Source organism: Schistocerca piceifrons, chromosome X, assembly GCF_021461385.2.
Source record: "Schistocerca piceifrons isolate TAMUIC-IGC-003096 chromosome X, iqSchPice1.1, whole genome shotgun sequence".
NCBI classification, from domain to species: Eukaryota; Metazoa; Arthropoda; class Insecta; order Orthoptera; family Acrididae; genus Schistocerca; species Schistocerca piceifrons.
The window spans coordinates 51,215,261-51,231,354 of record NC_060149.1 but is presented as its reverse complement, the minus strand read 5'-3'; the positions used below and the strand labels follow the sequence as shown (position 1 = coordinate 51,231,354).

The 16,094-nt window shown below is 42.7% G+C and overlaps 1 protein-coding gene across 1 annotated transcript in view; it reads right to left on the bottom strand.

Annotated features, from left to right (window-relative positions):
• LOC124721847 (vinculin) overlaps positions 1–15,064 on the bottom strand; it is a 302,703-nt gene extending 287,639 nt beyond the window's left edge. The window contains exon 1 of the mRNA XM_047246978.1: positions 14,922–15,064. Within this exon, the coding sequence (XP_047102934.1) occupies positions 14,922–14,978 (57 nt within the window). The 5' untranslated portion in view covers positions 14,979–15,064. The remainder of the gene's footprint in view (positions 1–14,921) is intronic.
• Positions 15,065–16,094: the final 1,030 nt, after the last annotated feature.

Sequence of the window (16,094 nt, the reverse complement as noted above, 5' to 3'; positions counted from 1 at the left end):
TCACAACCTTTTACATGGATAGTATAGTACTAAACAAAACTACTGTTAAATTTCCTTGACATTGATTTGTTGTAGAATCTTGGAATATATTTTGAGTGCAAAAATGTAATCAGGTATCTCTAATAGAATGAAGTCATCCATGGCAAACCAATGTGGGTTCCAAAAAACACTAATCATGCGAAATCCATCTCACACTTTCCTTATACAACATACTGAAATCTTTGGACCAAGGCAGTTAGTCCGATGCAGTATTTATTGACTTCCAAAAAGCATCTGACTCTGTACCACATTTACAGTTATTGGCAAAAGTACAAATATTAAGCGAAATTTGTGACTGGATTGAGAATTTTTTGGTAGGAAGGACACAGCATGTTATCATGGATGGAGAGTCATCAACAGATGTAGAAGTAACATCAAGTGTGCCCCCAGGGAAGTATGTTGGTACTCTTGCTGTTCACATTGTATATTAAGAACCTCGTGGACAATATTAATAGTTACCTCAGAATTTTTTCATAGGTGTGGTTACCTATAATGAAGTACAGTCTGAAAGACACTGCCTAAATATTCAGTGAGATATTGATAAGAGTTCAAAAGTGGTATTGAAGATCGGGCAACTTGCTTTAAATGTTCATAAATGTAAAATTGTGCATGCCACAAAACAAAAACAATGTAGCATCATATGGATATAATAACAATGATTCACAGTTGGAATTGACCAACTCATACAAATATTTGGATTTAAAACTCTTGCAGGGATATGAAGTGGAATCATCATGTGGGTTCAGTCCTGAATGAAGCAGATGGTAGACTTCATTTTATTGGTAAACACTGGGGAAATGCAATCAGGCTATGAAGGAGACTGCTTACAAAGCATTTGAGTGACCCATTCTAGATACTGCTCCAGTGTGTGGGAACCATACCACACACAAAGCCCAGCACAATTGTTCATAAGTTTTTTTGATCCACATAAGAGTTTCATAGAAATGCTGAAGAAATTAAACCAAGATAGGTGTTCACTATCCTGAGAAAGCCAATTTACAAAGTTTCAATAACCGGCTTTAAATGAAGCCTCTAGGAATATGCTAAAACCCCCTACAAATCGGTCACAAAGGGACTGGGAGGACAATTAATTACAAGCATCAGAGAGGCATTTAAACAATCATTCTTCCCGTGTTCCATATGTGAACTGAAAAGAATTAGTACAATGGGACATACCTCCTGCCATGCGCTTCACAATGGTTGGCAGACGTAGTCGTAGGAGGTCATTTTTGGATGAGCTGCAGTTGGCAGTTACTACTGTGTGTGGTTGCATGATCAGTTATTACACATGACAAAAGGACAGATAGCAGGGGAAGTCAAGACTTACGTCAGACGTACAGAGGGACTAATAGGTGTGAAGATATTTGATGAATTGAAAGGCGGCCTACTATGAAGGTACAAGAAACAAAACAGTGCAAGGTTTTTCGTACAAAACATTTGGATAGGCTCTCAAAGAACCATAATGAGTCGATAGAAAATTTTTGGGGACAGAATACAAAAGTGAATGTGCTTCCATATGAATTATGGGACAGTGGTGAGGCGAACAGAGTAATACTTCATGAAGAGAAACACAGGGCACTGAGTGCATTTTAATGGGCTTGCCACCTGATATGTCACGAAATGTGGGAACCGGTACCCCGAAGGATTTATACTTTGTGGTCAGGTTAGCCATGGAGTTGAAGAAATTTATGAAGCAACAGGAATGTGGGGAAAAGACAGGAGTATTCTTTTCCAATGTGAAAGAGTATAGCTGTGGGTGGATGGGACATATGCAGAGGCTATGTTGTCAACTGCAGTTGTGGTAGATGTGGTGTGACTGTACACTACCCACCATTACTGTAGGAATGGTAAGGAGAAATGGGGGATGAATAAGCTGGTTGTTAAATGCAAAAGGGAGTCCCAGGCCCACTGTGTGGAGTTCCCCATAAATTTCAGTGCAACTAATATGGATGCAGACGCAGATGTAATATAGTGGGAATAGTGAAGGGTAGAAAGTACATGTTTTTATGGACACAGGATGCGTGTGTCAGTAGTAAGTAAGGACTTCATGAGTCAGAGGTGATTAAACCCTCCACGCTACTTTATGATGACTTTGAGATAGTGATGTGGAGTCTTTGGTTTCATTTTAGATTTTCATGTTGGGCAAAGAATTTTAAATAAAGATGATACCATTTTTTTTTAGATAGTTGTTGGTATATTTGTGAGTATTTTAATCTCACTTGTTTTTGGTTTTGGGGCTGTTAGTTCAATGGCTTCAATTGGGGGACTATATGGCTACCATCATAAAATTTTACAATTGTATGGGTCTAATTGCCAAGTGAGTTAAGCGTCGCCAGTGTGGCGAGTAAACGAAATTAACCAGAGATCCTGATTACTGAACCAGAGACCTGTATATGCAGAGGTGTTGTCACAATAATGTTTGGAGTTCCTTTAGGAGAGGTTTCTGGTTTGAGCAAGCTAGGCTATTGAATAATCTCCAACTGTGCACAATCCTTTACCATTAAATGACAAAACCCCCTGCTACCCAAATCCCTATATGAAGAAAAGCAATCAGAAACTAGTTGACCCTCTGCAGGCATACTCTTCTATTAACCCAACTAAAACCCCACCTCTAACCACCATAAAAGCAACATCAGAACACCCACCCCTGGAAACAACAGCACCCCACACCTATATTCCCACAGGATGAATACCCCTTCCCAAACCGCAATTCATCAACTTTTACAACTGCCCCCCCCCCCCCCCCCAAAGACCCACTATACTTAATAAACTCAATACACACCTCGCAGCAAAAAGAATACCAATACAGTGCACACCTATCTCTCGCACCCGTCTCATGCACACAGAAACCAAGTAGCAGACTGATAACACCAATGATATGTTAACAACACAATATGCTGCATGCAAGGGAACTCTGCAAAATCTCACACCCAAATGGTGACAGGCAAGGGGACTCACCGAAATCAAGAATCCCGATGGGAACAGAATACTATTACATCCATATTGTCATTATCAGGATCAACGCTAAACATAGTTTCTAACCAGACATTGAAACGGCTAAGTGTATTGTAATGTGCAATCAAATTTGCACACTAAAGTAAATTTTGAACACAAATATCAACTGTCAGAACACCAAGGTTTACATTTAGTATAAATGTGTCAGTTCTTAAGTGCAGAAGGAGGCACACTTGATAACTGTCAATCACAGCGCCATATATCACATATGAAAAACAATGGTTTGAATAATCTGTATGTATTTTTTGGTATAAAATCTGAATATGGAATAAAAAATGGGGCTTCCCAGGTCAAAATTCAGAGTTGACCCTGGTCAAACAGAGTGATAGGTGGTGGCCAGTAGTAGCATAGACAGATGTCCTCTTCACTAGTATTAACTTTTCACCTAGAACATTTTTTTCATATTCTGAGCCATCTTTGAGATATTTATTTTTCCCAAGTGAAAATAACCCCTCCCCCATATAGGTCAAGGCAAATTTAAGGTACCAGGTTTTGGAATTTGTGAGTTCCTGGTAGCTCTGTCTTCGATTGAGCTATATAGGTCAAGTCAAGCTTCTGGTACCAATAGTGGTGGTGTTCCCCCCATCACGAAATGGCAGATAGTTAAGAGTTGGGCGCAATGTGCACAAAGTGGTGGGGGAGAACCACTTAACAAATGGAGATGGCTAAAACGGCAGTGCCCAATATGCGACCTACTTTAAATCACATTCTCACGGCCAGAGAGCCGATAGGAGGTCGTCCGAGCCGCTGGGAGAGGCTTAGTAACCCGTAGCTTATCCCATGAAGGGAGGACCAGTGGTGATGCCAAAGTGACATGATCTCCTGAAAGACGGCAACACATAGATCATCAGAGGGAACATAAGAACTAGTGGGCTGAGGTACGAGGACTGCAGCCTTGGCAGCAGCACCAGCAGCCTCGTTTTCTGTCAGACCAACATGACCAGGAACTCACATAAACATCACGTTGGCCCCATCAAGAGTGAGCAAGTGACAGTTTTCTTGGACCTGTTGCACTATGGGACAGACAGTGGACGGTGTACAGCGCACAGATGCTTTGAAGGACGCTGAGAGAATGCGAGCAGATGACACAATTGAAAAGCCTGTGTCGCCAGATGTACTCTGTGGCCTGATACAGGGCGAAGACATCTGCCGTAAATACTGAGCTGTGCGCCGAAAGCTGATAGTAAAAAATGTTGGCGCCAATGATGAAGGCACACCCAACACCATGGTCAGTCCAAGAGCCATTAGTGTGCACAAATGTACTATCACGAAGTTCCGTGCGAAGATCGTGAAACCGAAGGTTACAAAGCGAGGCTGGAATAGTGTCGTTAGCAAGCAAATGAAGGCCAAGGTGAACAAGGACCGCTGCACAATTCCTAGGTGGTGAAGGGTTCACACCCACTGGGACAGTTGTAGGGAGTGTGCAGTTAATCTGCCGAAGCAAGAGCCGAAAGTGAACTCCACGAGGTAACAGAGAAGAGGGACACGCCCATACTGGCGATCAAAGGAGTCATTGAAGGAGGTGGCATAGGATGGGTGGCCACGCATAGCAGACAAACGGCACGCATATCTGCTAAGGAGAAATTCACAGTGCTAGTTTGGCAGCTTCTGCATACAGACTCTCAACTGAGCTAGTGTAAAAGGTGGCAGTGGCTAAACTGATGCCACGATGGTGGATAGTATTGAGACAGCATAAGAGGGACGGATGTGCAGATGCATAAACAAAGCACCCACAGTCTAGTTGGGAACGGACAAGGGACCAATACAAACAGAGGAGGGTGGTCCGATCTGCACCCCAGTAAGTACCATTGAAGACACACAGGACACTGTGGGACTGCATACAGCAGGCTGCCAGGTAAGACACATGGGAGGACCAAGAGAGTTTCCTATCGAGCAGGAGCCCCAGGAATTTTGTAGGTTCAAGATAGGAGCCCCAGGAATTTTGTAGTTTCAAGATGTAAAGATGGTGGGAGAAACCAATTCTGCCACCAGAAATTCACACAAACGGTTTCGTCTGTGGAAAAAATGTAAGCCATTGTTGATGTTCCATGGGTAAAGACAATCGAGACATCACTGAAGATGCCACTCAATGAGACAGTTCCATGGAGAACTGCAATAGATGGCAAAATTGTCAGCAAAAAGGGAGCCGGAGAAGCTCAGCAGGAGACAGGCAATTGTAGGGTTAATGGCGATAACAAAGAGGACAACCCATAGGACAGAACCCTGAGACACACCATTTTGCTGTATAAAGGTGTCCGACAGGGCAGAACCCACATATATCTTGAAAACTCAGTCTTTAAAAATTCCTCAATGAAATGGGCAGGCAGACACGGAAGTCACACGTGTAGAGTGTACGGAGGATACCAGTCCTACAGCTGGTGTTGTGGGCTTTCTGAAAATTGAAAAACACCCCCCATTCTGGGATTTCCAAAGAAAACCATTCACGACAGGAGTGGGCAAAGTTACAAGATGGTCAACCGCAGAACAGCATGCTCAAAATCCACACTGTGCAGTTGTTAGTGCTCCACCCCAGCGTCTGGAAAATGTCCCCTCTGCCCAGATGAAGTTGTATGTATTAAGCAGAAAGTGCTTGATTGAAAAAGAAAGGTGCTGCAACATCTGAATTTTAAAAATGTCTGGCCCTGGGGTGGATGATCTGGATGAAGTGAGAGCATGATCTAGCTCCCTCATAGTAAAGGCGGCATTGTAACACTCACAATTTTGAGAAGAGAAGGGTATTACCCGAGCCGCCGCCTCTTGTTTCCGATGGAGGAGCTCGAAATTTCCATAAAATGGCAGCCCAAGTTGTTGGAGATAGCAATAGTATCCACAATGACATTGTCTGTTACTGTCAGGCCAGAAATTGGGGAATGGATCTTGGTCCCAGAGAGCGGTCGGAGGTTGGTCCACACAACAGAAGATGGAGTGGAACTGTTAAAAGAAATAGTGAATGGAATTCAGCTAGCTTTTTTGCTGTCCAGAAAAACGTGATGACCCTTTGCATGCATCTGTTTACAATAAAAGCAATTTGCCATCGTAGGATGAAGGTTAAAAACTCGGAGAGCACGTTTCTGTGTGTGCATTGTGTCATGGCATGCCTCAGTCCATAAAGGGACCGGGACACAATATGGTAAAGAAGAAGTGCAAGGAATAGAATGTTCTGCAGCAGTAAGGATAATGTTTGTAAGTTATTCCACCTGGTCATCACAACTGGGGAAATCTTGTTTGTCAAAGGTTGCCAGGGAGGAGTGAGGCTTCCAGTCAGCCTTAGTATGCTGCTATCTGGGTGTGCACGCAGGTAGGGTAGGAGTCAGCAAACGGATAGCACACAGGAAATGTTCACTTGAGTAGGTGTCAGAACGGACCACTCAAGACGATGGGCAAGCTAGGCAGTGCAGAAGGATAGGTCCAAATGGGAATATATGTGCTACGAGTCTGAAAGGAAAGTGAGTGCCCTGTGTTAAAGCAGAAGAGGTTAAGTTGATTAAGGTTAGCCAAGAGGGTACCTCTCGGATAGGTTCTGGGAGAACTCCAAAGTGGATGGTGTGCATTCAAGTCACCGAGCAGCAGAAATGGGTGAGGTAGCTGCCCCATAACCTGGAGGAAGTCTGCCTGATGACATCGAATGATGGAGGGATGTAAATGGTACTAAGGGAAAAGGTCAAGTGGGGAAAAGGCAAATGACCATCATACGTCATCCCATATGAGCAGCACGGCTCCCCCATGACCATGAGATGGAATGCCGACTTCTGGGTTGGTGTAGGAGTTGGAGGGGGGGTCAAAAAGGAAGAGGAGAAATGTGAAAGCTCAAAGCGGTCATGAGAATGCAATTCTGTGTCCTGAAGGCAGCATAAAAGTGGACACTGCAATTCTAAAGGCAGTCAAAAATCCTCTTGGTTGGATAGAAGGCTGCGAACGTTCCATTGGAGGAGAATCATGATAAGGAAAAAATGAAGGGGTGTCACCTTCACGGCTGCTGAGTGCCAGCCTGCGAAAATATGATGCTACAGGGCACAGAAAAAGGAGGATCCTGCTCCGTGAGGTCCACAGAAGTGAAGGCTTTCTTCTGCTGACAGCCTGCAGAGTCCAACGCATAAAAATGGCTGGTGGAGCACACCGGCGACAGAGAGGCCGGCCGGGCAAGGGTATCATGATGCGACTGTCGAAGAGGATTTTCGAGTCGGCAAAGGAGAAGACCGTTCGCCTTTGTTAGACTTCTTCTGCCTTTCTGGTTAGCAGAAGACGACTCAGGTGTTGGTTGACTGGAGGGACTTACGAAGTCTTCTCAGGGGTAGTCCTTCTGTCCCTTCCACCCTGCTAGTTGTGTAGCTGGTGACATCGCCCCATGAGGCAAGAATCTGATTGCATGTCTGCATGGCCATGTCCTTCATGGAGCAAGATGTAGCAAGAACAGTACTGTGAGTGCCAGACGGTAGAACGCAGGGTTTACGACTAGCCGATAACTTGCGAGCGACCAGGTAAGGTACTTTTTCCTTTATCTGGATCTCCTGGACAGCCTGCTGAGATACATCGGTCAATCTTGAGAGGAGGCAGTATGGTCGCAATTGCAGTTGATACAGCAGGGAGGAGGAGGTGGACAATCGTCCTCGTGCACATCCCTACCACAAGTTACACATCTGGCCTTGTGTCAACAAGACATTTGAGTGTGGTTGAAACGACGACACTGGTAGCAACGCATCGGGTTGGGAATGTATGGTTGGACAATGATAACTTCATAGCCTGCTTTCATCTTGGATGGAAGCACCAATCATCAAAGGTGAGAAAAAGAGTGCATGTGGGCACTAAGGAGGCCTCTACCTTCTTCGACACCTGATGGACTGCAATGACAGCCTGATTAGAGAGATATGTTTGGATTTTGGCCTCTGTCAGAGCGTCGAGCATCCTAGTGTAAATAACACCACAGGAACAATTCAGAGTTCTATGGACTTCGACACAAACAGGATAGCCATGGTGGAGCATAGCAGCAAGAAGGTGTTGTGCCTGAGAACCAGTAGTGGTCTCCAAAAGCAAAGTGCCATTCCATAAACGACAGCAGGATTTCACAGTGCTGGCAACTGCATCAACACCTTTCTGCATAATTAACAGATTTACTGTTGCGAAGGACTGACTGTCTTCAGTATGTAAAACCATGAGGAACTAAGGTGCAGCTGGGAGGGTCTTTGAATTGGGAGCTTCATTGCATTTACATTTGGTAGACGTGGACTGCAAAAATAATGACTGGCTCATTGCGAGGAAATCCCCCATGATTGCCAGCATCTCTTGAGAGCATGCTCCTTCCAACTGGGGGCCCCTTCACAAGGGGATGCACCTGCCTTAGGTGATTGTTCACACCTCAGGTCACACCTTCCGAACACCTGACAAAGAGGGACCAATCGGCAGTTTGTGAAGGTAGCAGCTCGGGCAATCACCCCTCCCTGCGGCTTGCCTGTACCAGGGGTACACTTGAACCCTACCTGTCGGCCCAGGGTTGGGAATTACATGTTACTCAGTCACCTGTTATGCAACAGATGTGGGAGGAGGGGGTGGGGGGTTTCAGGAGTGCAAACAGAAGAAGAAGAAAAAAGAGGAGCTTTAAGCACCAAAGCAGAGGAAGAATAGGAGAAGGTGAATGAAGATGGGAAAAAGGAACAAAAAACAGGGGTGGGACTGTTCGTATGTCAGCTACAGACATTGCGGAACATTCCCAAAAGCATCCCTGACATGTTCCCCAAGGGCAGACATGCAGTATGGAAGTGAAAAGATGCTGCAAAGTATGAGGACCCGTGGTAGCCAAGCACAAACCCGCCAATGAGCGGTGAGCCCCTGGGGAGGGGGGGGGGGGGGGGGGGCTTACACAAATTCTCCTCCACGTACACCACGACAGCTGATATTTCTGCCTTGAACAGTGTAGCCTGCTTCCATAGACAGATTGTGCTCTCTAACCTATGGTGCAACCCTTGTACCTCCTCATCTGCTTTCAACCCCAGATTGTGCTCTCTAACCTAGATTGTACTCTATGTATCCCAGCACCACCGTCTGTTTTCAGCCCATCAATAAAGCAGACTATGTCTCCTCACAGTGTCATGATTCATTCATGCACTGCTCCCTACTTTCAATTGTTACACTGGAAGGTTTATTAAAGCAGCTGGAAGTTATTTTATAGTCAGCTGACATTTCCATGACCATTCCTACAGTTACCACATTACCTATTTTGGTGTGGGATAGTGGATATCCTAATGGTACTCAATTATTTTTAGTTTTTAGCCTATATGCTCCTGCTACTGCCTCCATTTTAACCCACAGGTGTAATGAAGGCATGACCAGATGGTCTCTATCCCAGCAATGGCAGTACTGCCAATTCTACCTGTTACAGCTAAGCAGGCTAGTCTCTGCACCTTGCCAAGCTTTTGGCAACCACCTTCTATTCTACTTTGTTCCACCATACTGTACCCCTACAAATTATCATAGATCTTGTTACAGTGGTGTGCATACAGTACATACTCCTAAGGTTTAGGCCCCAGGTTTTTCCCCACAGGATCTTCTAGTGCTCTTAAGGACACCTTTCACCTTGGAAAATATATTCCTTATGTGAGCGGTCTATGTTTGTTTCACATCCAGGGTTACCCCTAGAAACTCACTACAATCTCTATTTCATCAAGAAGCTTACGAATCCAGAATGTGGTGGATATGCTTCCCTTTAAATGATACTACAACCATTTTCTTAGTATTGAGCCTTAGATCCTGTTTCCTGCACCAGTTTTGCACAATGTTCAATGTACATTGTGCCACAGTTCTAGCAGTATTAGCAAATTTGCCAACATTTACTATGACAAGCTGTCTTTGTATCCTTGGCAAAAGCAGCCTCTAGTATTTAGCTACTCATTGAGTTCTTTCACCACTAGGTTCCAAAGTAGTGAGACAAAACCCCTCCTTGTGGACAGCCTTCTGTGGTGCTGATCACCATTTCTTCATTTATAATGGTGGCTTCTACCTTTAGTCTATTCATGATGAAATAGATCCACCTGTATACAGTTGTCCAATTGTTATGCTCTTTTGCAGCTCTAACCATGAATTCAAAGGTTGTACTGCTACAAGCTCCCTGGTATAAAGAGCAATTTCCTGAAACCATGGTGCTTTTCCACTTCCCCAACTGGTGAAGTGCTGTTTCACATGTTTTGCCTGTTTGATACCCTTGTTGGTTTACATGTAGAGGAACCTTAGTTAGTTTCCTTTCCCTAACATGCTCATTAACCAGATTTTCTAGTGTCCTTAAAACAAAGGAGGAAAGACTGTTCTGTCCCATATCCTTGGCCTTAGTATGATCAGTTCTCCATGGCTTCAGAATGAAAACATCCCTCACTGTCCTCCAAACTTTAGGAATGATTCCTTCTGTTAGGCTAATTCTAAACAGCCTACTTATGAGTTTAATTAAGCTCTCTCCTGATTGCTGCAGTAGAGCTGGAAAGATTCAATCTGGGCCTGGTGACTAGTACAGATGAAACATTCCCACTGCCCACTAGATCTTTTTTACCAATACATTCTTAGTAGATTCCCAGTCCTCCATTTGGTTACCTGTAAATTCAGGGTCTGAATCTTGATGCATGTTGTCTAACAGAGTGCACAGAGGAGAGTTAGTCTTGAGAAGCACATTCAGCACTTCATTTGCTGTACTTGTGAGATCACCATCTCCCTTCCTCTTATATTTTGTGAAGTCTGGGGCAAGTAGCTGTTATGTTCCACTTCCTCAAAAAATACCTTCCAGGATGATGGTTTCACTTGCTTCCCTTTGGCAAAGGGCTTCTCGATTCTTCTTGCAATACTGAATAGTCTTCTTACCTGCCTCCTTTGCAATTCCAGGTTGCTGTTGCACCAAGCTACATTCCTGTTTGTGAACTTCTTGATGATTTTGCAGTTTTCTAAATGTGAAGTCACTATGGTAGGTGTCACTGTGTGTGACATTTCATTGAAATCTACTGGGTCTCTTATTGAAGTTCTGACTTCAGATAAGCTAAGATGACTTTTTAACATTTGTTTTGGAACGGTGTTGTGTCGTCGTAGTCTCATTACGTTATTGCTGGAGTTATGTATTTTATGTGTCATTGTTGGTTCATGGGTGTAATGAGAAACACCATGGTCGCCATATTGTATATGCCTGAAACAGAGGCATCCCCCATCTTGATGACACCAAGGGTCAAAGCAGATGAGGTGAATCACAAATTTTGCAATCCCATTTTGGCCCTATAGTATGCCATGTTCTTAGTACTTTTCCAAAATTTTTGAGAAGGTAATGCAATACAGGGTGGTTTCTCACAAATGTAGTAATGAGATACTTAGCCAATTACAGTTTGATTTCAAAATGAATACACTACTCAGACAGCTATTTATAAATTTACTGAGCAATTAATAAAGTCTTTAAATAATAAAATATCACCAGCTGTGATCTTCTGCTACTGTGTGGATTGCAAGATCCTATTAAGAAAGTTAATTTTTTATAGACTAGGCCTATGTGATTCACCACATGCCTGGTTTAGTTCTTATTTAGAAACAGAATGCTGGAAGTTACCTCAGTTTGTTTCAGTAGTACAAAGAGGGATGCCTGATCATCTGCTTTGGGAGAAATTAAGAAGTAATGGGAGTGTTCAACAATTCACCTCTCTGTCACCTTTCAACCTAAGCTGTACCTTGGGCTATGCTACAACTCAGTATGTGAGCACGCATAAAATTTTGTATTCACATTCGTTGGTCATGCCAACTCTCAACCAAACTGTTGACTTCAAATGTAACCTAGACTTAGGGCTATGCACAAAGTAATGTCTCACACGCTGCACCATCATTAAATTAGAGATCAATGCCTACATCTGGTATTGGTAAGTTCATCCCCCCCCCCCCCCCCACCCCGTAATTACGATGGGAGTCACACAGGGTTCAATCATTCACCAACTCCTTTCTTGCTTGATGTTAATGCTGTAGTATTTTATCTGAATCATGAGGCAGAGTTAGAATGATTTGCAGATGATGCAAGCATTATTTTTAAGCTGATTACAAAAGATAGTACATGATGTTTTTGTGAATGTTACTGACTGCTATTGCACAAATAGGATAGCTATAAACTTTGAGAAAACATAGCTCACCCAGACCGAGACTCGAACTCGGGACCTTTTCCTTTCGCGGGCAAGTGCTCTACCAACTGAGCTACCCCAGCACAACTCACGCCCCGTCCTCACAGCTTCAGTTCCGCCAGTACCTCATCTCCTACCATCCAAATTTTGTAGGAGAGCTTTTGTGAAGTTTGGAAGGTAGGAGATGAGGTACTGGCGGAATTGAAGCTGTGAGGACGGGGCGTGAGTCGTGCTTGGGTAGCTCAGTTGGTAGAGCATTTGCCCATGAAAGGCAAAGGTTCCAAGTTCGAGTCTCGGTCCGGCACACAGTTTTAATCTGCCAGGAAGTTTCATATCAGCGCACACTCCAATGTAGAGTGAAAATTTCATTCTAGTAGCTCATCCAGTTTTCTATTATCACAAACATCCCACCTCCTGTTAACATAGGATAACAATATCAAATAATGAGCAGGATAAGAAATTCAGTATTCTTCGATGTGCATATTGATGGAAACTTAAAAAAAAACTACGGTAGACTTGCTAAATCATACAGGTTTGGCTGTTTCTGTCATAGGAATAATTATTGGCTATGGGGATACAGAAGTCAGCAATTCAACAAGTTTTGCATATTTTCGTTCACTGAAATCTTGTGCAATAATATTCAAGGATAACTCCTCACTTTGGTAAAATGTACAAAGACTCTTACAAACTACCCATGGAAATAAAATACTCGATTGACAGCAGAAGTCTTTTTAAATGTCAATTAAAGATGTTTCTCCTTAACAACTCTTTATTTAGCACAGAAGAGTGCTTGATTATAAATAATTGTCATTTCTGCAGAAAAAAGCCTGTAAATGGCCAGCATGTGGCGATATAAACATTTTTATAGGTGTGTTCTATGTTGGTTCTGTCGAAATGCTGCACGTCATAACGCTTATCAAAAATGAGATTTGTTGGACTTGTAACTAACTATGTGAAAACACATGAAGTCTTATTCAATTCTGGTCAGTAGTGGAAACTCTCGATGAAAGTTCACCTCTCTCTCTTACATTTCTCGATAAACTCACACAATCACACCACAGAAGTCACCTGAGAAATGTCTATTATGTAATACAGACTGTCCTCTTAATTTACCTTCCAGTTGTATTTTTTTTATAACAAAACATGTTATATATGATGTGGAACTAGACATTAGGCTATGTTCCAGCACATAACAACATCCTATATGTCTCATTCACATTCATTGACCTCTTCAACTCAACCAAATTGTCTCCTTCCCAACTAATGTAGACCTCAGGCTAGATTAGAGAGTAAGGGAAGATGGCAATCACAGCCTCATCAACTTCTCTGTGAAATAATCCTTGTATCTATTTTTAGTATTTTTGGAATATACACAGCCTTCACTTTCAGTTTCAGCTGGGAGGATGAAAGGTGTTAGTACATAGCTGCATAAATAGCAAGATTCTGTCAGGATGTTTTGAGTGTTGTGGTGAATGTGACATGGAAATTTCTGCAATTTAAACTAACTGATTAATAGATGTTGCAAGAAGGTGAGGCAGAATTACTGGTGCTGATTCCATTCACCAAATATTATCAGAAAATACTTAAAATGTCTAACAATCAAGTAATGGCAGTAGTGTCTATTACGCCATGTGTTTATTTGATCATATTTCACTGCATGGTGGGCTCCAACAGTTTTTTTCCACCAGATACTGTGTTTGTACAATTGTTGTGTACTGTGTTGCTTGGCATCACAACTGTAATAAATTGTTTAAACATTGGATAATTTGCACAAAATATTGCAGCTGAACTAATTCTGCATTTATTTCAGTACAATATTGGCAGCAAATATCTACTCGGGAAACACACACTCATACACAGCAATGGGTTAGAGATGCTGTTGTTACTAGCAATGAGTTTTCACATATTACACACGTTTGATATCCCATTGTAGATACCTACATTCAAGCATTAGTGCGGTCCTGGTTTGGAATAATGTTACCTATTTTAATTAACAGAGATACTGATTATGACAATAATAATAATCCATTCGCATATTTATACGGAATCTGGTGAACCAAACTGTGTTCATTCAGGTATACACGGGTGTCCACGTAATTTTGAATATCTCATGGAGCTTGTAAAATCTCTACACACTAACAGCAATTATGGGAAATTTCTCATCAACCACTTGTTATGATATGGGGCGATGTTCATCTTAAAGGAATCGATAGATCCGTTCTCACACAGAACACAGGGACATGATCTACAAGGCTTGCGTATATTTATATATGACGTATAAGATGCGTCAAGAGTAACATTTCACGTGCCTTTGTTTCCTATTATCTAGAAAAATTCCACGAAAAATACGAGACTCTAAAATGGGGACGGTGTTTAAAAGTTCGCGAAGAACTTTAAACAATTTAAGACAAGGATTCCAAGCGTTTCGTGTTTTACATGTCAACTGTGAACTTGGCTTGGTAACGCCCATTATTGGGAAACGAGATCCAGAACTTATGAATTAATGAATGAGCTTCCCTCATGTCTAAATATGGGTTGAAACACAGTACTTTATGACGTAAAGTCACGTGACCTCCATCGTTTACTAAACGACACGCCCATTTGTCAACACTAAGCAAAGGGTCTGTTATAAAGGACAAGTTATTTGACAGTTCAAAATTTGATACATTACGTACAAGCAATTTTAAACTTCGACCAAAAAACGTATTGAAAATGACTGAGTAATGATTAAGATGAGGAATACATTACCTGCTGAGCAACAGGTTCCAAAATGCTCTCTATCGTTTTCGTATGAAACACAGGCATCTTGGCAACACTTTTTTGACTTCAAACAATAAACAATTTACCGATGTAATAACAAAAACACAGAAATTTACACAACAAACACTCTTCCCAACCTCCGCAACTTCCACCACTTCTATTGGATCAAAGTCGTTTGTCAAAACTAAGCATTCCACGAATCTCTGCAAAGATATAGAAAATCTAACATCTTTGGCGAAATTGATTAATCGTACACTCTGGCAATGTGTGAATTAAGGCTCCTACAATACAGTTACAAAATTACGAGATCACCGTAAGATAGTAAGCCAGTTATGTTCGTAAATCATGAGAAGTCTCTAAGCAACTGTTGCTCAAAACGACCACAAACATCACCAACTTGCTGACAATTCTGATCGTTTGGGGAAGCGTCTAAACGGAGATATACGAATGCTGTATGGCCAGCAAACACTCCTGGTCGCTTGCGGAAACTTTCCATTCCAGCTGATAGCCATGGACGCAGAATCGTGTTAATGAAACATTAGCTTAGAAATTCACGAGTTTTGTCAAGCATGGGCCTCCCTCTCAGAGACAAGAATGATCACCCTGAAGAATTTCTCAAGTTGTCCTCAGACGACTTCGTAACCCTGTACGGCGGCTATAACGACGTATAAAAAAACAAAACATCCACAGCTTGCTGAGAATTAAAGACGCGTCTAGCTCATAAGTCCCGACATAAACGTTCTCTTCCTGAACATTTCGCACTACCGCTATCTGCCTCCGTGGTAATGCGTAAACAAGAAATCGCTAGGTTTCGGGAAAGCATTCGACGAAGTACTCCACTGAGGACTGCTAACGAAGGTCCGAGTATTCCCCCTCCCCAGCCCGCTCACCGCAAGATGGCGCCTAGAAATAGACGTTCTGTAACTTGAACTTAGAAAAATAACGAGTCTAAGGGTATTCGATGCAAAAAGTGCTCCAACAGAATTGTACAAGGCTTCGTGTTTATAGTGGATGTGTAAAAACTAAAAACTATGAGTCCTGTAACAGCCGGCCGGAGTGGCCGAGTGGTTCTAGGCGCTTCAGTCTGGAACCTCGCGACAGCTATGGTCGCAGGTTCGAATCCTGCCCCGGACGTGAATGTGTGCGATGTTCTTAGATTAG